This window comes from Arvicanthis niloticus, chromosome 14 (assembly GCF_011762505.2).
Source record: "Arvicanthis niloticus isolate mArvNil1 chromosome 14, mArvNil1.pat.X, whole genome shotgun sequence".
Taxonomy (NCBI): domain Eukaryota; kingdom Metazoa; phylum Chordata; class Mammalia; order Rodentia; family Muridae; genus Arvicanthis; species Arvicanthis niloticus.
In genome coordinates this window covers 23,362,648-23,388,050 of record NC_047671.1, presented here as the reverse complement: position 1 = coordinate 23,388,050, position 25,403 = coordinate 23,362,648, and the positions used below count along the sequence as shown (strand labels likewise).

Here is a 25,403-nt window from a genome sequence, read left to right as displayed (position 1 = left end):
AACAGCTGGGTCTTTGAGTCCTGTTGTCTCAATGTGTGAGTGTAGATGTTAGAGGCATTGCCGTCTCTCATCCTGATATGGTGCACTCAACAACCAGGGTCTCAATAAAAAACAACTTCTAGGATGAAGCCAGTGTGTCGGCAGGAGAGCTGAGGAAAAGCAGTGAATCTGGCACAGGGCTTCCTCTTAGAGCCCCAACACACGTGCTTCCCAGTCAACAAGCCAGTCTCCGCGGGAGTGGAGCTCACAGAGGTGAGTTTAAAGCTTCCAGATGATTCCAGTGGACATCCAGGCTTTCAACCATCTGAGGTCCTCCATGCAGCATCCCTCAGCCCTGATGCACCAGCTCACATGCTCATCATAGCACTTTGCTAGATTATACTCAGGGAGAGTTGATCCCAAGAACATTGGTTGACTTTCCTCCTGATAGTAAATTGGGATACCCAAACACATGGACGTGGACATTTCAAAGGAGTAGTCTGTGGCAGTCTACTGCCTGATTATAGGTCATCCTAGAATGTCGTCATGTTGTTCCCTAAGGCTGTAAACCCCAGTTTAGGGTAAAGCTAAAGATATTATCATCAAATGTTAGTTTTGTGTGTATGTGTATGTATGTCTATCTAGACATGCGTGGGCTAGTGTGCATGTGTGGAAGACTGAGGACATCTTGTGGGAATCTGTTTTCTCTTTCTTCCATGTGTGGCCCAGGGGCTGACCTCGGAGCGTCAGGGTTAGTGGCAAGTGCCTTTACTCACTAAGCCATCTGTCAAAAGCCAAATATGTTGCCCCTTGCTTTTTCTACAAGGTGTGGGTGCTTTGCAGTACCTACCATGTTTCTGTCTTTTGTGGAATAGACTTTCAGATGTATCTGAAGGAAAGAAGGGGCGGTGGGAGAATGGCGGGCAGGGCGCTGGGCCCTGAGCAGAGCTGAGGCAGCTTGTGCTGTCTTGTGCCTTTGAAAATGATGGTTGTATGTTCTCCAGCTCACAGCACCCATGCCAGACTTTTGATCCTTTAAAATTTCGTGTGTGTGTTTGGTACATGTGTGTGCTTATAATTTTTATATATACACACTTTTTAAAAGCCGTCTATCCAACATGGGTCTCATTCATGTTTTGTAAAAGGACAGAGCACGATTTCTTCCCCCCAGCTTTATTAATCTGTGGATCAAGTCTCATGTCTTCCTTTGTTTGTTGCTTTTAATGTGTGAGGCTGTCTTTAATGATGACCATTGGCTATGAACAAAAAATATCATCTGGCTTGCACATTTCCCCCCAGATTGTTTCATTTTCTTTCTTTAACGGGTGTAGTTTATACTGCTGGCATGAGACCTGAGTGACTTTAATGCATAAATGCGTGACAAAAATAGTTTTGTCTTTTCTTTCTCTCAATTTATCTTTCAATTGTGAGGATGTTGACTTTCTGCCAAAATTATATCACCTTGACAACAGGTTAAAAATTCAGTTTTTCCTGTTCCTTGATGAAGAATTTGTGATCGTTGGGTTAGGGGAAGTAAACTAAGTGCACAGGCTAGGTTCAGAATGTGGCATGGTGGCAGAGTATGCCTGGCACACCCCAGGTCCACGTCCACCCCGCCAGCAGGAAGGTCACCGCGGCTCAGCTCTGCCCTGCTTCTGTGGAACAGTGACTTCCTGCTGGGCTTTATGTTTCCATCAGATTTAAATAGATGGTTAAAAAACATATAAATTGGTTTGTACGTTAATGCTTTGCGCTAGAAATATGTATCCTATATAATGTTGGTTTCATGAAAATTCATTCATTTTGGCTACAGACCTTGATATTTTGTCAGTATATTTTATTATAATTTTATGTAGACTATTTCACAGTTCATGCAGTTTTGTGGTTAATATGTTTATAAGAGTTGTTATAATTTACATTAGTGTATTTTATTGGAGATCATTTTGTAGAAGTCCTCACTTGTTATTTTAAGGATATAAATGGCTTGGAAAGATAGTATTGACAATTCTTAGTTTAAAGAAGACAAAATACATCCCTAGCCATTGCTTCTGATAACTTGTGACTAAGTGAGAGTAGTTGCAGCGACAAAGCCAACACTTGTCAAGAACTAAGACAACATTTACTTTAACTTGGGACCTGTCACTCTGCTGCCATTGCAGAGGGAGAGCAAAGTGTGGGGAAAGCTCTGAGATGAGGTGAGTGCACCCCTGCAGCAGAGGTGAGTCTGCTCCCCTGCAGCAGAGGTGAGTCTGCTCCCCTGCAGCAGAGGTGAGTCTGCTCCCCTGCAGCAGAGGTGAGTCTGCTCCCCTGCAGCAGAGGTGAGTCTGCACCCCTGCAGCAGAGGTGAGTCTGCTCCCCTGCAGCAGAGGTGAGTCTGCTCCCCTGCAGCAGAGGTGAGTCTGTATTCCTGCAGCAGAGGTGAATCTGCACCCCTGCAGCAGAGGTGAGTCTGCACCCCTGTAGCAGAGGTGAGTCTGCTCCCCTGCAGCAGAGGTGAGTCTCGCTCTCTGGGGTGGGTTTCTAGCTGCTGCTCCAGAGGCACTGTGCTGTCCAACAGGCCAGATACATCTTAGTGGTGGCCTTTATTCTCAGTGATGTTGAATAGCCGTGGCTTGATCAGCAAAGACACCTGTTCTGTCTGGTTTGTAAAGCCCTTCCTTCTTTTGAAGCTTTTAAAGTTAGGATAGAAAGGAACGTGTCTCCGTCTGCCATTTCATGTGGTGTTAGTCCTTTCCCCTCTGCCCTGCTTGCCCTCCTGCCTTTTCAGAGTCTGGACCACAGTCATGGACCCTCGTTCAGTCACAGCTCTGCCATTGGCCACTTGTTTTACTGTCCTCTCTCTTCCTCCCATCCTCTCCTTTCCCTTCCACTCTTTTACCTCTGGGGCTCCTCCTCTGCTCCCACAGCTACCTGCTAAGAGTGTCGTGACCTGCACACCCTCACATGGACTGAAATCTGGGATCCCCCCTGAGGACACTTGTGATCTTTCTTTCCAGGTCTAGCTCATTTTTCTTAACAATGTCCTATTCCATTAGTTTGGCTGCAAACTAATTTTATTTTTTCTTTATGGGTGGATAAAATCCCATGTGTGTATGTGTGCACCACATGTTTTTATCTACTCACCTGTTGGTGGACACCTAGGCTGTTTCCATTCATTCCTTAGTGGTTGTGAACGATCCCTGGAGTAAACATGCATGTGTCAGGATCCTAGGGTCAGACTTTATATCCTTTGGGTATATGCCCACATGCCCACGGGTGGTCTAGCTTGGTTGTACAGTGTTACTAGCGCTGTGTTTAGTTGTCTGTGGAGCCTGTGAGTGGACTTACTTAGTCTCTGTACCTGTTTATATTCCCACATTTGCCAGCATTGGCGTCTGTTCCTGAGTGTCCCTGGGTGTTTATTCAGCCTTTCCTAGTCATTTCCTTGAGGTGCTGGCAGGTTATGTTATTACCAGTAAGCACATGTCACTCTTGGGAGTGACATCCCTTTGTTCTCAGCTGGGGCCCAAGGCTTTTCTGGGGTTGTTTGCAGTTGTGGGGAATAGCATAGTAGGGTGTCAGTTAACTGGGAAATCTCATAGGCTCACACCCTGTTTTAGAACTGTCTGTCTTTCTTAGCAATTGTCCATAAGGATTTGGATGTTGTGTGGATTGTGGCCATCCTGGGAATTGTTTTGAGGAATTTCTGAAGAAAGCAGCTCTTTTTACAGAAAGTTTAGGAACCATAGAGAGGTGTGCCAGGTAGCCCTAGTCTGGAGGCAGGCATTCCATGCCAGCAGGGGCCCTCTGGCATTGCCACCCCATGATTGTTCTTTCTGATGGTGGGGTTGTAGGTGTTGGGGTTAGTGCTGGGACACTAGGCAGGACCTGGGTGTGAGCTTCTCATTGGTCCCTGTGATACCTCATGCTCGCATCTCCCCTGGTGCTTCCCCGCTCCTCCTTCTCAGGAACTCTGTCAGTTGTGGTGGAGAGGGAAGCTCTTCAGGGTAAGCAGCTCTTCATCCCCAGAGCCTGGAAAGCGGACCCAGCAGGAAGGCAGGCTGGGAACGGGACTTCAGTTTTAGGATCCAATTGTAAGTAGTAGTATTTTCTCTAGTGCTGCAGATGGAACCCAGGGCCTTGAGTTATTTTGAAATTATCAGCCAGAATCTAGAAAGTCCCAAGCTCCCCTTATATTATTGTACTGATTCTAAACAAAGTGAAGGATTCAGAAAGGGGCGCTGAGTGCCGAGCATGTAGCTCACTGGCGGACCACTTGCCTGGCTTGCACAGGGCTCTGGTTCGATTGCTAGAGCATCCTTATCCACAGCCCATCCCCAAGAGCGTGCAGCTCTTAGTTGCCGTCATCCAAGAGGAGAAGCTGGGAGATTAAGAACAGGAAATTGAAGTGACAAGCCCAGTTTCTGTTTCTAAAACGCACTGATTATTCTCAGGCATAAATAAAATTAAATAAATTGCTTCAAAAGAAGGATGAAGTTATTTGAAAGCATGACATGGAGACTCCTGTAGCTCCTACTCAGCTTCTTACTTGTAACCAGAAGAGCTGTGTGTCAGACAGAGGACTTACTGTTGGGATGGACTCCGTCTGCTTAGATGTCTACTGGAGCCATGAGAGAGGCATTTCCTGTAAACTCATGTGAGTTTCTTAACAAACAAGGTTGAGCAGAGGTAGATCTATATTTACTGGCATTCATTTGTGTGTCCTAAAGAGGACACAGCTTTCTTAGCAGATTATGTCTGTTTTCCCATGACTTGTGTGAGTGTTTTTAGCAGTGTTCATTGCATGGGTTATTGAGTAGGAAAGCCCCAGGTCCGAAGATGTACAGTAAAGCTACAACACAAAGCAGTAAGACAAACATGGGGAGCCCTATTTGTCAAGTCAGTGCCTTGTGTTTTAAAAGTCTTAGCGGCTGGGATGCCCATAGCTGGAGTAGTTGGTGGGGTCCCAGTAGGGTCACCAGTAGAATTGGTCCCCTGTGTTTGGAACCAAATATAGCAACCCCGCTACATCCCTGGGAATGGATTCTGGGATAGACTCTGTTTCTTCTCCTTTACAAAATCCATTGATGCTCTAGGCCCCTAGGAAATGTGATACAGGAGCTGTGTGCTTGACATGCCTCACTTGTAAGTTTCAAATGGTCTCAGGATGGCTGAAAAGTGCCTACGCAGTGAAATAGCATGCACATTGTTGCTATGCTAGTAGGTGCCATGCTACCGATTAGGAATGACATCAAGGAAAATGTGTCTGCACTTGTTCAGTAAGGGCAGTTATTGTTTCTTTGTTGTTGCTGTTTTGTTTTTTACGTTCCAAATTTTCAGTTCTGTGCTTGATTGGAGCAGAGTGGTAGAACCTCCTGTTGGGGAGCCATGGCTAAAGAGCCCATCATAAAATGCCCTTGGCAGGTCCCAGAATGCTCTCTGGCCACCCAATAGCTGCCAGAGCAATTCTGTAGATCCTGGCGCTTCTGCGCATGTGAAGCATTGCTTAGGCCTGGGTGCGTGGACCCTGCCTTCTGTTGCATCAGTGACATAGGACTGCTGCCACATGCCGTTGTCTCTGTCACTGTTGTTGCTGTAGTTCCTTCACCCAGGGATGTGCTCTGAGCTCATCATTGCCACCAGCAAGCTCCCCATTTTACTGTGTGTACCTGCTCTAGCCTTGGGGGCCTGCGACCACCTCCCAGGTTATGCCTGTGCATTCTCTGTAGATCTCAGTCACCCGCAGATTAGCATGGGCCTTTGGTAGATGCGGAAGGGAGCAGTCCAGATGTACAGCTAGCTCTAGTCTCTCTGATGTGCTAAGCTGGTGAAGTTGATTTAAACTCTCAATTTGGCCAAAGTCTGTTACCGTGACCATCTGTCATCCGATTTGGTAACCAGAGATTTGCACGTTTAATTTTATCTTCCTGCTGGGCAGATTGAGGCTTTGACCAGAAGAGCTAGTTGAAAGGGCCTGGATGTTTCTGTGTGGGCTTGTTCGGCAGAACCAGATGATCCTTAAGAGAACCCAGCTTTAGGTACCAAGTAGCATCTTTGCACAGAAGCACACATGGCACTCCGAAAAGCCTGTATCCTTTGAGGCATGAGAGCAATAACTGGGATGTTTCAACACAGTGAGTAAGATGTTTACAGACATCCAGACTTGCCTGCTGCGGCGCCCACAGGGCTGATGGAGGAACAGGCTTTCCTGTTTATTTCTAGTATGCTCTGGAGGTGGAGGATGTCTGGATTCTGGTGCCCAGACAGGCGTCCTGCCATGGGTCAACGTACCAGGCAGTACTTTCTGGTATAAGGACAATTCTTATTAAAAACACCACCCACAGGCAGGCATGAGTTCATCTCCCTGGCACAGACAGCCATTTGTTTTTGGTCCTGTCTCCAGCTTCCTGGTGGCTTCCTTGAGCTTGGGTTTTGTTGTCTGGATGCTGTGTCCTATGCTGGGCTTATTATATAGCAAGACTTTGACTCTGCTAGACACATATACCACTATTTCCCTACCACCCAAACCTTACATCCCTGCCTGTGCCCCAGGCGCCCTCCCTGTCCCTGAGATCCTGAATGACATCAGGCCCAGCAGAGTGTGGATGAAGGGGAGCCTGTCTCTTGTGCCTAGAAGAGCCAGTGTTAAGGTTGCTGATGTGCTGGAGATGGCCGGCTGCCCTGTTGTGTTCCAGGACTGGGGCTCTGCCACTGTTCAATAGGCTCACATGCGTTTGTCTAAGAAGGCAGCCATCACTCATCATTTCTTAGGAAAATGTTCTGAAATCCTCCTGGCAGGCCAGTTTGTAAGTGTGCAGCACTTAACACACATTTCCACTTGTAGGTTCACTGAGTTGGGCATCTGTGCTCTAGTGGGGATGGCAGAGGAAATGACAGACCACTCTACGGGGTTGATTTAATATGGAAAAATTCTTTTAATTGGTACTTAGTCTCTGGGAGGTCATAGATTCCCACTCAGCTCTATTTTATAAATAGGACAGTTGGAGACACAGGAGTGTGCAGCCCTTGTGTGAAAGTCAACGAGGGGTAGAGTAGTCACCCTGTTAGAGGAGGAGGAAGGCTTACTTGGAAATAGAGGCTCAAGCATTGAACAAGTCTGCATGACCATGGGAATGCTGGGCATGTATCCCAGGGTGGTTCAGGGGAGCAAAAAGGTACCCCGGTGGAGCCTCACCCCCTTTCACAGACAGTTCTCACACAGTGCTTGTGACACTGGCCAGGACTACATCCAGTGGTCCTGGTTCTTTACACCCAGCATGACGGCTGATTGTACCTATCAACAGTGCTTCATAACAGTTTATCTAGACAGTTGGACAAGCACTGTATGATGGAGGGCTAGGAACACCTCCTGGGGGAGTAGCCTTCGAAGACCATTTAATGTTCACTTCAGGGACAGTTACGTTTATTTGCTTATTTACTTCTTAACATTATTAACAGATTTCTTACAAATTGTCTGATTTTAAAGCGGTGATTATTTTGAAAAGGAATGTTCATTTTTTTTTCTTGACTTGAAAATGAATAATTACAAGTACTCATAGGTCTTTAGACATTAAAGATAATTAGATAATTATCTTATTAATTAGATAATTAAAGACATTAGATAATTTGTAATTTAAAATGATAAAATAATATTGTATGAAAGATTGTATTAGAAGGCAGTGGAGCGTGTATAACCTGTCATGCCCAAGGCCCTGGGTCCAGTCTAACACCACACAAACCAGCCTTGGTGGCACATGCCTGTAATCCCGTTTGAGTTGGAGGAGGTTGGGTCCGGGGTTCAGGGTTAGGTAGGTACATTGTGTGTTTAAGGCTTGGTTGTTCTACAAGAGACCTTGAATTGAGAGAAAGACGAGAAGGCAGACAAGACAGACAGGCAGTTTCTCTAAGTTCTCCCAGCGGCTCCTCTCTGAAAGGTGGAGTCTCTGAGAACAGACAGAATTCGTAGTCTGTAGGCGGACATTTTAGAAACACAAGAGAGTTCAGAGTTAGGACCCACCCCTCTGTAGAGGGGAAATGAGGCTGAGAGTAGACAGATGATTGGCAATGGAGAGCCTTCACATGGCATTAGCAAATAGCGAGAGCTCAGAAGGCACAGAGCCCATGCCTGGGGCCTCATCCCTTCCTTCAGTGGTTACCTGAAGGAACCTTGTGAGAACTTGTTTGTCCCGAATACCGTGGGAGGGCCTCCTGAGGGGCTTGTGAGAAAGGAGGACCCCTGACATGGCAGAGAAGGGACCTGAAGCCCTTCAGTATCAGCCACTGTTCAACAAGGGAAGATAGCAGGGAACCTAGGAGTGTCTTGGTAGTTCTAATACCCTGGTGCCCAGGACTTCCCTGGAATCAAGTGCTCCTCTTGACACAACTATCTGGCATTACCCCGAGCTTGGATGCTGTGGGCCTGCCTGCTTCGATGCTTTCTGCTTTGCACTTGGCCTTTCGTTAGTGCCTGTCTATCACCATAACGCATTGCAATTTTATAGTTGTACAGTGACACCAACAGACTGGGGTTTTATGATTATTTATTGTGTATGTGTGTGGGGGTAGTATAGTATAGTGTAGTTCTGGGTTTTTTGTGGCCCATTTCAAAGCTTCCACTTCCATAATCTATGTCACTTTCAAAGATACACTTAGCCTGGGAACTAGTCTCGAGTGCATTACATGAAACAGTAAAAAGCATTCCCCTTGTGTTGCAAGTCACAACCTGGGTTACTTAAAATCTCCTTCCTGCTGGCCCCTTACAGTACCTAGATCGATTAGCCACCTTTTAGGTTTGCCTCTGCAGGATACTTTCTGTTAATGCGAGACAATGGTCTAAGGCAGGAAAGTTTGTTTTACATCTTAATAATCTGCGGAAGCCTACTCAGCATTCATATCTCAGAGCTGTGCTCAGACCCAGAGCAGAGCTGAGCGGTCACAGCCAGAACGTTACAACCTTAAAAGCCTCGTGTGCCCAACTCAGCTTGGCTAACCTGCAGTCTGAATTTGCGCTGTCTCAGAGGTTTCTCCAGAACTGCTCAGCTTCAGTTTACGAAGACCTGGGTAATGTGATTAATTTTGACACTCTAATTATATTTCTCAAAGCTCCCACGTGTGGGCAGATCACGCTGTGTGCACGAAACACACTATCTTGGTCTATTCTTGGAAATGAAGGAATTGGAACAGAAATCACATTAGTTCCCAAGGTGTTAATGTCTCCATATAAGGGTTTAAGGGTTTATAGTCACGTTCTCAATATTAGGGAAAAGATGCTCGTTGTCTGTGGAGAGGGTCATCGGCCCAGTGAGCAACGGTGGCTGGGGTCAGTGGGTTCGTTTTCTGTCTTTTGCTAACTGAACTGAATTAAGGTTATGTAGCAGGACCCTGTAGAGAGCTGCTGTTTCAGTGGCTACACGTTTGCATTTCCAAGATTGGCCCTGGCCGCATGTTTCGCCAGATGTAAACATTTAGCTGCGCAGTTGCTAGGCAGATAGGCGTGCCTTAGCCACTGCCAATCCCGAGGCATATTGGGTGGTGAGCGAACAGCCAATCAAAAGTGAATACGTCACTCTAGACTGCACTTAAGCGGGACCCCTTCCTCAGCTCAGCCTCTCTCTCTCTCTCTCTCTCTCTCTCCCTTCCGCCCTTCCGGTGGGTGATAAAGATTAAAAGCCTCGTTTACAGTAACTACCTGTTCTCTGCGTCTCGTGATTTCTCCGCCGACGCAAAAGCGCCAGGGGGGCGCGCTAGAGGACCCAACAAGTAGTCTTCACCTATCCAGATGTCACCCTCAATACTAAGTGATACTTGTGGTGCTTGCTTGCTTAGGTATGCTCACAATTAATTTGAAGTGAATTTAAAAATTAACCACTAAGGTATTGTTTATGTAAATCTCAGTGCCTATCTTATTAAAAAAACTTCCTGTTTTATAAAAAACATTTTTAGCAATATACTAGATTTTAGACTTAAAAAGTACCAGTTGGGTTTATCAGTATATACTATATATAGCTTGAGTATCCATTATCCAAAACGTTGAGGACCAGAGCATGTTTCAGACTTAGGATTTTTATTTTGTTCTGTATTTTATTTTGGAGTATTTACACTGACTTTGTTGGTTGATTTTCATATGGGGGATGCTCACTCCTTTTCTTTCCCTTTATAGAATGTATGCATTCCAGAACTGTGTAAGCAGGGCACTTGGGTGTCATGGGAATCTGTAACTTGCGAGCATTTTTCTTCTGTATGTACCACTTCTGTTTAGTAAACACTTACCACACTGCAGAGTTCCCTCTGTGAATGGTGTAAGTCATGAAAACTGAAACCAGTCTGTAGAAGGGAGACATCCTGGAGGAATCATAGACAGAATGAAAGGAAATGTTCACTGAGGGCTACTTTGAATTCAGATTCCAGCCAGGAGTTTGCGTGTAGAGGCCCTGTGAGCACAGTGAACATTACACTATCAGCCTCATGTAAATAGAGACAGGCCTAACAAAACCCCTAATGATTCTTAAAGAAGGATTGAACTTGTGTCTAAGTGCAAGGAAGCAGATGTAAGGGCTGCACCCAGGTCGGGGGTTAGGAAACTCCAGGGCAAGTGTCTCAGAAGAAAGCCTTCCCAGAGCATTTTTGAAGAATGTGTGGGAGGAACTTGAATGTAAATCATGCAGCTTCGAGAGCGCGTGGATGTGGCATAGACTGACAAGAGGACTAGTGGCAGTCAGCAAGCAGTGCCTGACAGTGTGTCTGGGGAGAGTGGGACCGTGAGGGGCAGGTCCCAAGGCCTTGCTCTTTAAAGCTGCTGAGCATAGCTCATAGGATTGAGAGAGGAGAGCCCAGCTGTGCATACACAGTGGTTTGCCTCTTAGCTGTGCAGTCCCTAGAGGAGAGGAGAGAAGAGACCTGGAAGACCCTACAGCTAAGAGATGATTGCTATTAATCTAGGTTTAGAAGGTTTAGAGTGGGCCTCTGGGAACATGTGCAAAGGAAGGGAGTGTCAATGTCTCCAGTAACCGATGTGAAGCTTGGACTTTGTCTCTTGTAAGAAGAGATGACCACTGAAGTGCTCCTACACTGAGTTTCTATGTTTGGTCCCTCTGTTCCAAGGGTGATGGTGTCCATGTCTCCAGCCTCACTGCAGACCGTTCAAGGACCTTACAACCTTACCCACTCTCTTTGCATCTTCCACTTTCCCTAGGCATTTGCAAAATCATAAATCAGGCGATGGTATCTCTTACTGTAATGGGCAGAACAAAAAATCCTAACTTCTCGGCTTCTTTAGCCCAACATCTCTGTCTTGAACAGAGTTTGGACAGGGTTCTGGGCCCTGGCTGTTCCTTTGTAGACTTTGTAGACTGGCCTTGAACTCAGAGATCCACCTGCCTCTGCCTCTCGAGTATGCCACCCATGCCCAGCTTCACAGTGAATAAATTCAAGGAACCCAGGTTATGCCATTGCTGTCCTTATGCAGAGCGTCCTCATGAACAGCTGGTGGAGTTAGCACTCAGCAAGTCCCATCTCCCAGTACATAGCAAGCCACCATGTCCTCATCCACTATGCGGGGGAAGGACAGTGCTGATGCTGGCTCCAGCAGATGTTCCTGGATTGCAGTGGAGGCTAGCTGGTCACTGCCTCGGTTGTGGTTATTCAGCAGGGTGTCAGAAACAGGCTGAGATCCTGGTGTGATACCCATTACTGGAAGAGTCTCTTGTGGCTAGAATGCCAGGTGTTGAGGTATGTTGAAGAGCAGGGACCAACCACTGTCTGCTGAGCTGCCTGGGGCCTGGGTTGTTATGACCCTTCTGAGGCTTGTCTTGTCCTTGTTCCAGATTGGTGCAGGCTGACTACTCCCAGGGCCTTGTTGGTTACCCCCTGGTACTGGATTCTGTTCTTTGGATGTTGGGCAGAAATGCCTCCATCTTGTAAGCCACTCTTTTCCTCCCTTATTTTTGTTCATTCAACACAGTATCCCTTTATAGCCACGCTTCTCAAAGTCAGTCTCTTCTTCAGTTCTGTCCTTCGACCTCTGCCTGACCCTTCTATTCCCTCAGTGCTGACCTGTGGAGGTCTCCAGCAGCTTTCTTGTCTGTGCTTTCTTGTGACTGTATCTTGTCCAAGGCAGTGGTCTGCCTCGTAGGATGCTGTTTTCTCTTGGTTCCCTTCTTTATCCACACCACCTGCTCAGTCCTTCCCATCCAGCTCTGAATGGTGATGTGCTCTTTCCAAAAGACACACTTATTTTGTGTTGGGGCACACATGTGTGGGCACAGGCGTGCAGTCTGCTCTCTTTTTTCCACCATGTAGGTTCTGGAAATGGAACTCAGATTATTAGGCCTGGCTGCAAGCACCGCTACTTACTAAAGAATCACACAGGCCCTCAGGAGGTTTTTACACAGTGATCCTAGGTCTGACCTCTGATATGGCTTGTTCTCTTATCCCAGACTTGACCTGCTTCACGTCTGTGTAGACCTCCAAGGGCCTTTTCATAGTGTACCTAAAATATAACTTTTTAAAAACCCAACCCCTTCAAGACATCAGGCAAAATCTTCCACCACTGAGCTGCACCCAATCCCCAAGTGTAGCTTGAGTCCCTCCTGTCCCCAACTCTACTTTTCTCTGGACCTTCCCTAGTAAGTAACTTCGGATTCTCTTCTGCTGGTTGCTCATGCCAACGAATATGGAAGGGCGCTTAACTCATTCCCTCCTCGTTGTCTTCTGTATTCAGCCTATCCACCAAGGCTCCCAGCAGCTCTTTACCCTTGAGAACTCTGCCAGATCCAGCCATCTTCACACCCTCCTTCACTCCCCAAGCCCAGAGCTTGTGTCTCTTCCTTGGAGTCATGGAGAATGGCTCTCCACGTGACTCTCCACTTCAAAAGGTGCCTTATCACATGCCCGGTAATCTCCAGCCCTCACCATGGAGCCCGGACCTTCTTCTGTGATCTCCCTTCTCCCTTCCCTCACCCCCTGGAAAACTGCATGAAGGACCTGACTGGGCAGTTCACAGAAGGTTGGACAGTCAGACTTCCTGAGACTTACCACACTGACCACTGGCTGGTGGCACTGGAGAGCAGGAGTCATCCCGGAGATGGGTGCACAAGCCCTTGGGTTTTGATGGATCTGAGGATGTTTTGTCAAGGAGTACAAAGAACCTTGATATTTTCACAGCTTTTAAGCTTTGCAAACAGTGTTTAGGAATAAGTGGTTAACCACAGAGATATTTATCTATACTTATCAGGAAGCTGAAATAATATGGTGGTGAATAGAACATAACATCTGGCCTGCTTATGCAGTGAATCCTCTAAAGTTTCCCTCAACACATATTGTATATATTACAAGAAAAAGTACTCAATTTTGTAAATATAAGTAAAAATGAATATCTATATTCAGAAAAGAAGTGTTATGAAATATAGCTTTAGACTTGACCACTGTTCGATGGACGAGGTTAGAAGCAATTATTATTCTGTTTTGAAGTCAGCATTTGTTTCTAATTTTTACATTTAGTAGTGTGTGTGTGTGTGTGTGTGTGTGTGTGTGTGTGTGTGCGCGCGCGCGCGCGCGCGCGCGTGCGCGCTCATGTGTGCCATGGTGTAGAGTGGACATCTTGTGGAAGTTGGTTCTCTCCTTTTCAAACTCAGGCAGGAACCCATTGGCCTTTTTGCTTTTTTTTTTTTTTTTTCATTTGAATTAATAGTTTATTTTTTGAGACAGTCTCAGAATCTTGGGAATGGGTATTTCACTTGGGAATTGAAGAATGGACGGTGTGAGCTTTAGCTGGCGGGGCGGGGGGTGGGGGGTTGTCTGGTCCTAAGCCTTCCAGCCTCCCTGTGTATCAGCCCACCCAGTGTCTTGAAGTCTCTGTATTGGAGTCTGCCATGCTCATGTCTCTTCTGAACACTAAGCACTGTTTGCTCTGCCCAGCACCTCATCTCAGCTGTCGCCCTGTGATCACTGGGTAGGACTTACTGGTACGTTTCTATTGCGGACACACACAGAGTATTCGAATAGTTAATGTGGACTGAGCATTTCTGAAAAACAAGGCACCCATGATGTGTAACTGGCACCGTCTGTTCCCCAGGGGCTTTTGGAGGATAAAAACACCTCGGCACTCCTTTAAGAAAACAGAACATTAAGGGTTAAGATCTACCTGCCAGTAAATACTGTATTTATTAATCGAACATTTTTGCATTCGACCTAATGTTTTCAGTAGCTGTATTCATCATCTTGAGCAAACTGGCAATCTTGATGTCCATCAGCTGATAAGTGGGCCAGTGCACTAGGGTACACTTAAATAAATGGGGCATTTATACAACTAGGGTATTGCTCTATGCGTTGGACATTTCTCTGAAGTGGAAAGGGAAATAAAGGAGAATTAGCCATGCATGTGCTGGGTGCCTGTTACGCTGTGGGGTAGCCCACTTACGTGACAGGTACACAAGCAAAATGAGGGGTCTAGAGAAGAGGCGTGGCTGCTGACAGGGCTGAGCACGGAGGGCCCGTGGGAATATGGAGAGTAACATACCAGTTCCTTATCTCGATTGACATAGCCTAACTCAACTGCATCCATGTTTTCTAGATACTCATTTTAACTTATGTATGTGTATGTATGTGCCCACTGAGGCCGGAAGAGGATATCAGATCCCCTGGAACTGAATTTGCAGGCAGTTCTGAGCTGCCTGACTTGGATACTGGGAGCTGGACTCCAGTCCACAGCAAGTGCAGGTGCAGCAAGCGCTTCTAACCCTGAGCCTCTGCTCCAGCCCACACCCGCGTCCTATTGAGGCAGCCTTGCATGATGCCTCTTCTGTGTCCCATGGGCTGGGATTAGAAGTGTAAAGCACCACACAGAATAGAAAATGCGCCCACGTAAAACTGTACCTCAGTAAACAGGTTTTGAGGAATAGGTCACAAAAGGTTTGCTTTGCACGTGCACTGTATTCACACAGCTCACAAAATCTAAACATGAAGGAGCACAGTGGGTCTTATTCCTACCCTCGCACCCCTAGGTCTTTTGTGTATCTTAAGATTCTTTATAAAAGTCCATAGCCGTCCAATCTCCGTGGGACACTTTCACTTTCTCTGTCTTGCTGCCTGTGGTCAGCTGCAGTATGAAATCACTAGGTGGAAAATTCCAGCTGTGAACAGCTCACAAGTAGCGCAATGAACGTTTGTCCTGTCCCTTCCGGGAGCTGAATGGTCCCTCTGTCTAGTGTGCCCTCTGTACCTGCTGCCCACCATGAGGCGCTCCATGCCACCAGCTGCCTTGGTGACCACCGCAGTGCCGATGTTTAACCGACCCTCACTTTAGCAATGCTGGTCTCGGCAGGCGGGTAGGGTGCTGCCCGGTTCAGATGAGCCAGAGAAAGGCTGTAACGCACTCTAAATGCAAAGGTAGAGGATCACGAGTTCTTTGAGATCTGGACACATTCACAGAACTTTCAGGAGCACACGTGACTGTTGTTTATTTAGTTCATTTCTTACTGTGCTTAACTTGTAAATTTAACACAGGAGGACAGGTACAGCTTGCCCCTAGCTTACTGTGGTTTGCTGTAAGCTTTCAACTTGTAATGGGTTTGTGGAGTTAATCAAGTTCACGTTCCACTTCTGGAGGGTTCCATAAGTCAAAGCTCTACTTCCTGTATAGAGAAGAGCAGTATCCACACTGGCTTCAGTACTGTCTGAGCATTCAGCATCCTTTGGGAGACTTCGAACATTCTCAGTAATAAAGTGTAGGAGTCGGCGATGTGCATGGAAGACCTAGCACGTACCTGGACCAGATCCTAAATAGACAGGTTCAGAGTTTCGAAGTTACCTCATGAGGGGCTGCTGCTGAGGCTTGCTTCCTTTCTTGGAAGGCGTTCTGATGGAGTTGAAGGTATGGGTCAGTGTGGCTTGGAACAGCTGGGCACCCTTTAATCAGTTGGCATGCTGCTATTTTCTGATGGCTGTCAAGGGGGCTTCTTGAACATTGGTGGAGCTTGGGCTTTGCCTCGTCCTCATTAAATTGTAAACCCTCGTTTTCATTTAATCTTGGAAGGCGTTTTGATCATCACCAGTGTTAATGACAATGTGTGTTACAAGAGTAGCCTTCAGGAAGTAGTGGAGTGGCTGCCTCCAGAGATCGGAGGAGGATCCTGTTCCACCACACCCAGTTTAAGGTGGTGCTAAGAAGAGTTGGCGCACAGGAACCGACTGAGCTACATCCCCAGCCCTGTCTGTCATTTTGAAATACAGTTCAGTTTTATGTTTTTCTAACCTGGCAGGTTGCTAGCTCTGTGAAAATGGACTCAGAGCAAGGCTACTTCTCACCTACTGGCCCCTGAGGGCATCCCCACTGGTACTTCCTTATTAAGAGCTGTCTTTGAAGTTAATATAAAACATTAAACCCATCACTATAGAAAGTCCAGTTTCAGGCCGTCCAGTTTCCCAGTCTCCGTGCCCTCTTGCAGTGCTGTGTTACAGGCTCTCAGTCTGCTGTTTGACAGAGCTGTCTTTCTTTTACAAAGCAGGCTTGTGTCTTCAAGTTGATCTGATATATACAAGATTAATAGGGGAATTGGGTCTTTTGGCCTTTTAAATATTGTTACTGAAACAACTATTTGTTGGTGATTCTGTGCTTAAAGCTTTATTCTGAAGTAGGTATTTGTTCCCTCTTGTTTGGCTACATAAGTGGAGTAGGGAATACTAATGGTTTGTTCTGTGTAATCAGAAATTGCCTATAATCCTAGAACTTGGGAGAGTGAGGCAGGAGAATCATGCACCTGAGACCAGCCTAGACAACATAGCTTGTCTTAAAAGAAAATAAAAATTATGGGGAAAAACCTTAGGGAGATGTCAGTTACTTTTCTGTTGCTGTGACAACCAGGACCAAGTCAACTTATAAAAATGTAACTGAGCTCATGGTTTCAGAGGGTTAGGATCCATGATGGCAGGAAACAAGAACAGCTGAGAGGTCACATTTTGATTTATAAATAAGGGCAAAGAAAGGCATACTGGGAATGGAACCTGAAACCTCAAAGCCCACCCCCAGTAATGGTCATGACTTCTAGTCCTTACCAAACAGTTCCACCAATTAGGGACCAATTATTCCCAAAAATGGCTTGTGGGGACCATTCTCATTCAGACCACCACATTTCTCTATCCCCATCAAATATTGATACTTTTAGTGTTAACATGGAGATGAGAATTCTTTCCTTCACCTTTGTCTGGGTTCAGAGCTCCTCTCAGCACCCACCAAACCTTTTTGCTTTATTTAGAAAACTGAGTGTGGCAGTGAACATTTTTAACCCCAACACTTGGGAGGCTGAAACAGAAGGATCACTTTGAATTTAGTTAGCCTGAGCTAACTAGCTTACTTCATAAACAAACCAAACCTGTTTCCCACTGTGCTGATATAACCAAAGATATATAGGGTGAATTTCCCAGTGTTTCCCCAGCTCTCCGCAAGGAAGGCACTCTTGTGACCTAGTGGCTTTGTTATTAGCCAAGTATCTGCATGGGACTACACAGCTGTGAATCATAGACACAGGGTGCCAGCCCTACGTTGGCTCTCTAGAGCCAGACTCTAACCATTTAAATGGATTCGATGCTTACATATATCAGATGATTACATTTAAGAAAGTACCACTCCATCGTTTGTCCTGTCAATAGAAATGTCTCTCATATAAGAACTGACTCTACACAGCCTGACTTGATGAAGGCTGAGCCAGGGAGACTGGCAGCCTTCCTGTAATATGGCAGCGTTTGATTTTTGACTGCTTGATACATGTCATGCCCAAGACTGTCTTTTAAAGGTAAACCTCCAGTTTGCCTCCAGGGTCCTGTTCAGAGGGACATCTGACTGGCACAACTGTGCCTCTCACCAAAGTGGGAAACTTTTGTGTGTAGTACTGTAGGAAGCCGCGGTTAGCGGTGATACATTCCGCCATTGCAAGATGGCGCTGACATCCCGTGTCTCCACAAATAAACAACTGACTGCGCAGGTGCAAAAGGCAAAAAGCGCGCCAAAGTCACTGCCCAACCCGGGGCGTATTATGGGTAATGAGTGAACAGCCAATCAGAAGTGAACACGTCACTCTAGGGTGTATTTAAGCAGTGCCTTTTCCAGGCTTTCCGTCTTTCCGCTTCTGCTTACACAAGAAGTAAAGCCTCATTGTAGTAACCACCCGAACATTGCCTCACGTGTCTTTTTCGCGGGCGAAGGGGACATGGAAGGGCTCAGAACATAGTACTTGGGATTTAACTGGGGCCTCGTGTGCTAGACAAACACTCTACCACTGAGCTATAGTCCCAGCCTGGAAACTTAAGTATGAAAAGAGTTATTTTTTTTTTTTTTTTTACCAGTGGTTTTAAAGTCTTTTTTATCCAGTATGATACTCATAGGTAAACACTCTCTTAAAAGGCAGCCTACTGAAAGTGCCCTTCAAAGTTCTATGTTCCCACGATAACCATGTGCATCTTGCAAAAACAGGGTCTTCTAGAAAACTTCCCTCACAGAATGAGTAGTAGTCAATGAGGAGCAAAGGTTTGACAGGTTGAAAATCAGCCAGTGATTTGATACGGCACATTGAAAAAGGCAGAATTCCCATTCCCAACAGATCAAGAGATGGTTTCACTTGGTATCTATTGAAGTAGTTGGTGCCTACTTTTAAAACAGTAATTTTCTTGAAAATAACATTTATATTCTATAGCAGATACCTGGGTTATTTGGGTTAGATAAAATAATGTAAGTATTTAGGGCGTGAACAATTCCCCTCCTAAAATGAGCTGCTCCTGAGATGATGCACTCCTACACTGTATTGCAGTTTGAGACTTTATTTAGTGTGTATGTGTGTATGAGTATTTTGCCTGAATGCATGTCTGTGTATCATGTGCATGTAGTATCATAGAGGCTGGAAGAGGGTGGCCAATTACCTGGCACTGGAGTTATAGGCAGTTGTGACCTGCCCTGTGGGTGCGGGGATTTGAACCCTGGTCCGTTTAACTACTCAATGGATCTTAATCACTGAGCCATCTCTCCAGCCCTATAACTGTATAGTTTTGTTAGTTTTACAATGTTGTAGGACTGCCGTAGCTCAGAGGTAGAACAGTTACTTAGTATCCCCACGTTTGAGCATTGATAACCAGTGCTGCAAAGTGCCAGTTTAAATACATCAGGGGATCCAGGCACAGTGGTGCCCACCTTTAGTCCTAGTGCCTGGGAATCAGAGACAGGTGGATCTCTGTGAGTTTGAGCCTGGTCTACAGAGTGAGTTCTGAGACAGCCAGAGCTACACAGTGAGACCCTGTGTGAAAAACCCATCAGTCGATCAGGTGACTTTTGCCTCCACGGTCTTAAAGGGCCCTCTCTTCTCTCCTGTACAGCAAATGAAGAAGCACCCCTGCCGCCAGTGTGACAAGTCTTTCAGCTCCTCCCACAGCCTGTGCCGCCACAATCGCATCAAGCACAAAGGCATCAGGAAAGTTTACGCCTGCTCGTAAGTCTCACAGTCTGCTATGGACACAGAGAAGGGATTGTGGCCCGAACAGCTTCTCGGGTTTTGCCATTTATTTACTTTTTATTGCTGGTCTGCTCTGGTGTCTCACCTGTATCCCTCTTCTGTGTGTTGGCTCCTCTCACCACACATAAAGCATTTGAGCGGGGTTTTACACACACACACACACACACACACACACACACACACACACACACACGTTTGTCTTAGGGTGTGGCAGGCCTTCCAGGTGCACAGTGGATGAGATGCCCCTCACTTAGTGACTGGACCATGTGACCATGTAGATTTGGGGTTGAAGCACTCGGTGGAAGGCTCTCGCCCAGACCATAGCCATTTGGCTGCAGCCTATCCCCTGAGTTAGAAGCTTTCACTGTTGGCTGGGATCAGATGTGAGGGAGGGGGCTAATGTAAAGTCGCCCACCAGCAGTCAGTCATAAATTGTCTCTTGTATGAGATTGACTAGGCTGTGTTTTATTGTTAGTGGGAAATCTGTGTCACTCACTCAATCCACACGTGGAAAGTAACTTGATAGAACAAAGTACTGCTCACGGGAAGACCAGGGACTGGAGAGATGGTTCAGCTCTTAGGAACACTTATTCCTGCAGAAGACTTGATTCCTAGCACCTAGGAATGTGGGAATGCTACATGGTAATTTACAACCATTGTAACTTCAGTTCCAGGGAGTCCAGTACTTTGGCCTGATCTCCACAGAGACCAAGTATACATTTGGTACACTTCCATACATGCCCGCAGAACAATGACACATAACAGATAAATTGAACAAACTAATTGGGGAGTAGGGGAGGGAGGGAGGAAGGGATCGGGAGAGGCTGAGAGCGTGCAAGCACAGAGCCAGTGTGAAACGCAGTGATTGTGGTCAGAGGCAGGCCCCATGGGCCTTGTGGTGAGGACATACATGAGGTATGCGGGTTTGCTGTGCCTTTGGCAGTTAGAGGACGTTTTCTAGGTAGGAAATGAAAGTGGAGCAACGTGTGAGGTGACAACATTCCATAAAGTCTATGTCTACACAGTAAAAGCATCAGGCACATGCTGTCCACACTGAGAAAATGGAAAAACCTGACATGGGCCTTCCATGACAGCTGCTGCCTTTTCTGATATTTTTCTGTTTTTTTTTTTTTTCCTTCTACTTCTTCCGTTTTACTAATAGCCAAACCCCACGGCAGAACCAGTATGATGCCCCTCGGTGAGTCAGGGTGTTCATAGCTTCACAAGCCTGACAGTGTAAGTTTAATCCCCAGAGCCCACTTAAGGGTGAAAGAGAAGAGCTGATTCCACAGGGTTGTCTCTGGCCCTACACATGTACCATGTATGCACAAGCATGAGCTCTCGAGGCCACACACTCTCACACACACACACACACACACACACTCTCAGAGAAAAAGAGAACAAATCTTTTATGCTTGAGAACTTTTGCTGCCTGGTTAGTCTCAAACTATAATCCTTCTGTCCTGTCTTCCTGCTTTTAGAACAGGTGTGTACCAGCCTGTGTTCTCAGTGCCGTCCCTTACGTCTGACATAGAGTATCCATAGTCAATGTGGCCATTTACCTGTTTAAAGCTTAGTTTTGGACTGTCTTGGCAAAATAGTAAATTAAAACCTAGAAAAAGGAAATCATCTTTGTAGTGTACAAATCGTAAGTAACTTACCTCTCATGGATGGCTGCATTTTAAATTGCATGAATGAATAAACATTTCCAGGTATAAACACAAGTTGCGTTTGTGCTTTGAGGAGTCTAGGCTAGCATTTCATTTTGACATGCAGAGGGGACAGGGGTTCAGAGGGGGCCATCTGCAGCCCGAAGCATCTCTCATGTAAATTCCAAGGGCTGCTTGGTACCACTGTAAAGACAACCCAGTATTCTCCAGTTTTGTTTTATTTATTTATTTATTTTTTAAGATGGAGGCCATCTAGAATTGCAAATTAAATAATGGTTTAGCCAAACCTAGACAAGCAAACCAGGGTAGGCTGTTCCTGTGAAGGCACAAAAGTCAACGGAGGGCTGGGGAGATGACGCAGCCGCTAGAGCTCTGCAACTCTTCACGGCCACCTGAGACTGCAGCTCCAGGCTGTATACCTGTGCACATGCAGCGAGTGCACACACACACACACACACACACACACACACACACAGAGAGAGAGAGAGACACACAGAAATTTGCTCTTTTAACCAATACCTTTTACAAAAGCCTAGGGGGTAGGAGCTTTTTCCAGAAGGGAGTGGGAGTCATGGCGCTGCTTATTTTATCCGGAGGCCCCAGGGTCAGCTCTGCCTTCCCGAGCCTCTGCAGCACTGGACAGCCATGATTCTCCTCCGTCTTATGCCCACAGGCACTGCCCAGACTCCCGGCGGACCTTCACCAAGCGGCTGCTGCTGGAGAAGCACATACAGCTGATGCACGGGATCAAGGACCCCGACGTGAAAGAGCTGAGTGACGACGTTACCAACGAGGAGGAGGACGAGGAGGAAGTGGAGATAAAGGAGGACACCAAGGTCAGACATCTCGGCTCTGTTCTTTTGCTGTCACCCGCGCGACGAGTGTTCCCTGTTCACTCTCAGTGGCATTTTGTGTAGTCATAGCTTCAGTCAGATCTTGTCAAGTACTGCAGTCATCCCCTGCAGCCCTTCCCAGCGCCCTCCTGAAAAATAACCTCTTGAAGGATCTCTTATCTAACTCATAAAACTATACATTTGACTTAGGGAAATTGTCCGTTAAAGAAATGTCTTAAGCAGATGCTGTTCACTGGCTTCGTCAGCAGCGGCCGGCGTTCAGAGTGACTCTCTGGAAGGGTGGAAGATCAGATCCCACCCCGTGCCATCCTATTCTTCTCTTTATGGGTAGTGAGTCTCGGTCAGCTGTCTATGCCGGAGCCCACATGCACGCCATTGAGGGTTCTGCTTGCTGTTAGAGTTACAGAAAGCCCCACACAGCAGTTTTTCCTGGCTTTGGTGCCAGGATCAGTCTAGAAGAGGCTAACACTTTCTCAAGAGGCAGGTTAGCAGCAGACATTGAGTGTGTACTTCATCGGGACAGAGTCAGGTGGGTGTGGCCTTAGGACAAGTCTTCCCCACAGGAAGTTAGCGGTGTACAGAAGTAGCTGCAAGTGCAGGCCTTAAGAGTGGTGCCGTAGTACAGAGGATGCAGAAGTGGGGGCGTTTGGGATTTAGAAAGCTAGGGAAAAGGAAAAAGGCAGCTTCAGAGAGGACATGTGACACGGAGGACTGGGGCAGTTGCCTCCAACCCTACTCCGTCTGCTATCTGCTTTCTTGTCAGGCGTAGAGCCCACCATCTTCAGTTGTATCTTTTTGTTTGTTTGTTTGTTTTGGTTCCCCCTAACAAAGGTTCCCAGTCCCAAGCGGAAGTTGGAGGAGCCGGTTTTAGAGTTCAGGCCTCCCAGAGGAGCCATCACTCAGCCACTGAAGAAACTGAAAATCAATGTCTTTAAGGTCCACAAGTGTGCCGTGTGTGGCTTCACCACCGAGAACCTGCTGCAGTTCCATGAACACATCCCTCAGCACAAGTCGGACGGCTCCTCCTACCAGTGCCGGGAGTGCGGCCTGTGCTACACGTCCCACGTTTCCCTGTCCAGGCACCTCTTCATCGTGCACAAGCTGAAGGAGCCTCAGCCTGTGTCCAAGCAGAACGGGGCTGGGGAAGACAGCCAGCAAGAGAATAAGCCCAGCCCCGAGGACGAGGCCGCCGAGGGTGGGTCATCAGATAGGAAGTGCAAAGTGTGCGCCAAGACTTTTGAAACGGAAGCTGCCTTAAACACACACATGAGGACACATGGCATGGCCTTCATCAAATCCAAAAGAATGAGTTCAGCTGAAAAATAGCCACAGAATTTCCATAAGGAAAACCCCTGTCCACATAGGAATTAAAAACAAGACGTTTTTGTTACCAAAAGTTTGCAGTATAACAGAGTTGCCAGTACTGTCTAGGCTGTCACAATAGACTCTGCCCTGCCCTCTCACCTCTGCAGATGTATCCCTTCCCATAAGTGTTATGGCAGTATTTGAGGTTTAAAGGGTTTGTATATATTTAAATAACGTTTTATACTCTTTGTTACATGTTTGTATCAGTATTTGGTGGAAAATGTTTTGAGGGTTTTTTTGTGTGTGTGTGTTGGGATTCTCTTTTTTTTTTTGTACTGTTTCTTTAAAACAGAGTTCTTAGTAACAGGGGCAGTTCCCGAATTCAAACCAACCATTTTATATGTTACGAATTTGAATGAGGTCAGTAATTACAGGCTCTCATGCCTTTTTTAGTGTTTTTAATTTTTAGATCTCGCCACATAAATTGTAGGTGATTGTGGGCCTCACAACACTAGCAACTTAAGTGTCTTAGCACCACACGCGGTGTGCCTGCTCCTAGCAACATCACCCAGGTGAGGGCTTGGCCTGAGCCATCCCAGACAGCGGCAGCCTCACAGGCCCCGCCTCTCTCCACAGTAGGTAAAAGAGGCCAGGAGTCCAGTAGGGAGTGTGGGCGTCCTTCAGTCCATCTGGGAGAATTAGGAAGAAGGGATCCATAAGAGAGAGACAGTGGAGCTGGCGATTTTTCTGGGTGAATTCGCAAGGCTGACGTACAGGGCACGAGGAGACAGGCTAGGAAAAGAGTTGAAAGTCGTAGTTAGACCTGCAGCTCTCTATGTCAGGTTTTGTCATGGAACTCACCAACTGTTCTGGAGACACATGCTACAAGAGTATCAAGTATCTCTCTGGCTCTCGACAGGAGCAAAAAAGGCAGGGTTGACTTAACCCTTTGCTGTCTGCACAGTTGGTGTGTCCTGTTCTGGGTGCTACTGCCAAATGTTCTGGTACTTAGTGTCGGGATGCACAGCCTCACCACCGACTTAGCAATGCAGCAGCCCGTACTCTGCAACTGGCCATAGATGAGCCGCCAGGCTTCTAGAGTCATTTCGGCACCCTCCCAAGGCTGCCTGACTAGAGCACTGCCAGGGTGCTCTTGGTCACATCCCTGTATAGTTCTCTGGGAAAGCTCTATATTTTGGTTATCGTTTTGTGTTTTCCGTTGCATTTTATATCTTGTATTTATCGCCCGATACGTTTTGTACTTTTTTTGGTTTTGTTTTCCTAAACGAAGAAATCCATGTGTGTATATAGGTACTTGCATGCTAGACTGTAGTCAACGTTCAGTTCCTTGAAAGGTCTTGCTGCTGTCGGGTGTGCACCCTACGCCACCGTGGTGACTGTATTCAACCCATTTCACTTGTAAATAAACGAGGAACATCTGGCCCTTGAGCTTCTTCAAGAGAGTTATTGGTGGGTCTCTGACATCCTAAAATGTGGGGAGTGACTCAGTTGGGGACAGGCTGCAGAAATACTGCAGACTTCTTTCCACTCTGAAGAATGGCTTCTCGTTCTCATCGGCGACCAGCTTGCTGCTCTGCCACTTTTCTGTTGACTACATCGGTACAATCCGAGGGTGTGAGATGCTCCTGAGCTTGAAGTGTAATTGCTGTTATGTGTTACATCTGCCCTGCTCCTGCTCCCTCTTGTGTTGGTGGCACTTTCACATGTTCCTGCATTTGAACCTTGCAATAAGCCTGCGTGGTGGCCACGCGGGTCTGCACAGCTTTGAGGAAGCTGCGCTCAGATTCAGCTCTTCGCCCAATCCCTCATAGCTGGTAAGTGGCTTTGCATATTAGAACCCAAATATTTTGCTCTCAATCTAGTACTCGCTCTTTGTGGTTAATGTACATATTGACAAATATTCATTTATTCAACAAATAAAAGTTATGTGCAAACATACGATAGTCAAACTTTTGTTTGGGGAGCTATGGCTTTTTAGAAATTTTGTTCTGACTCACATGCTTGTGTCTGTGTGTCTGAGGGTAGCACACACTTGAGCATGGGTGCTGCAGAGAGGCCAGAGGCCAGGGATATCAGGTCTGGAAGCTGGGGGTTACAGCTTT

General features: G+C 46.6%; 1 protein-coding gene across 14 annotated transcripts in view; it reads left to right on the top strand.

Moving 5' to 3' along the window:
• Znf532 (zinc finger protein 532) overlaps positions 1-24,729 on the top strand; it is a 105,006-nt gene extending 80,277 nt beyond the window's left edge. For 13 of the 14 annotated variants that reach the window (XM_076912548.1, XM_034518669.2, XM_034518667.3 and 10 more), the window contains 3 exons: positions 19,315-19,427; positions 21,795-21,957; positions 22,807-24,729. In XM_076912548.1, coding sequence (XP_076768663.1) covers positions 19,315-19,427; positions 21,795-21,957; positions 22,807-23,301 — 771 coding nt within the window. In that variant the 3' untranslated portion in view covers positions 23,302-24,729. The remainder of the gene's footprint in view (positions 1-19,314; positions 19,428-21,794; positions 21,958-22,806) is intronic. The other variant, XM_076912541.1, reaches the window with a different exon arrangement.
• The last annotated feature ends 674 nt before the right edge of the window (positions 24,730-25,403 follow it).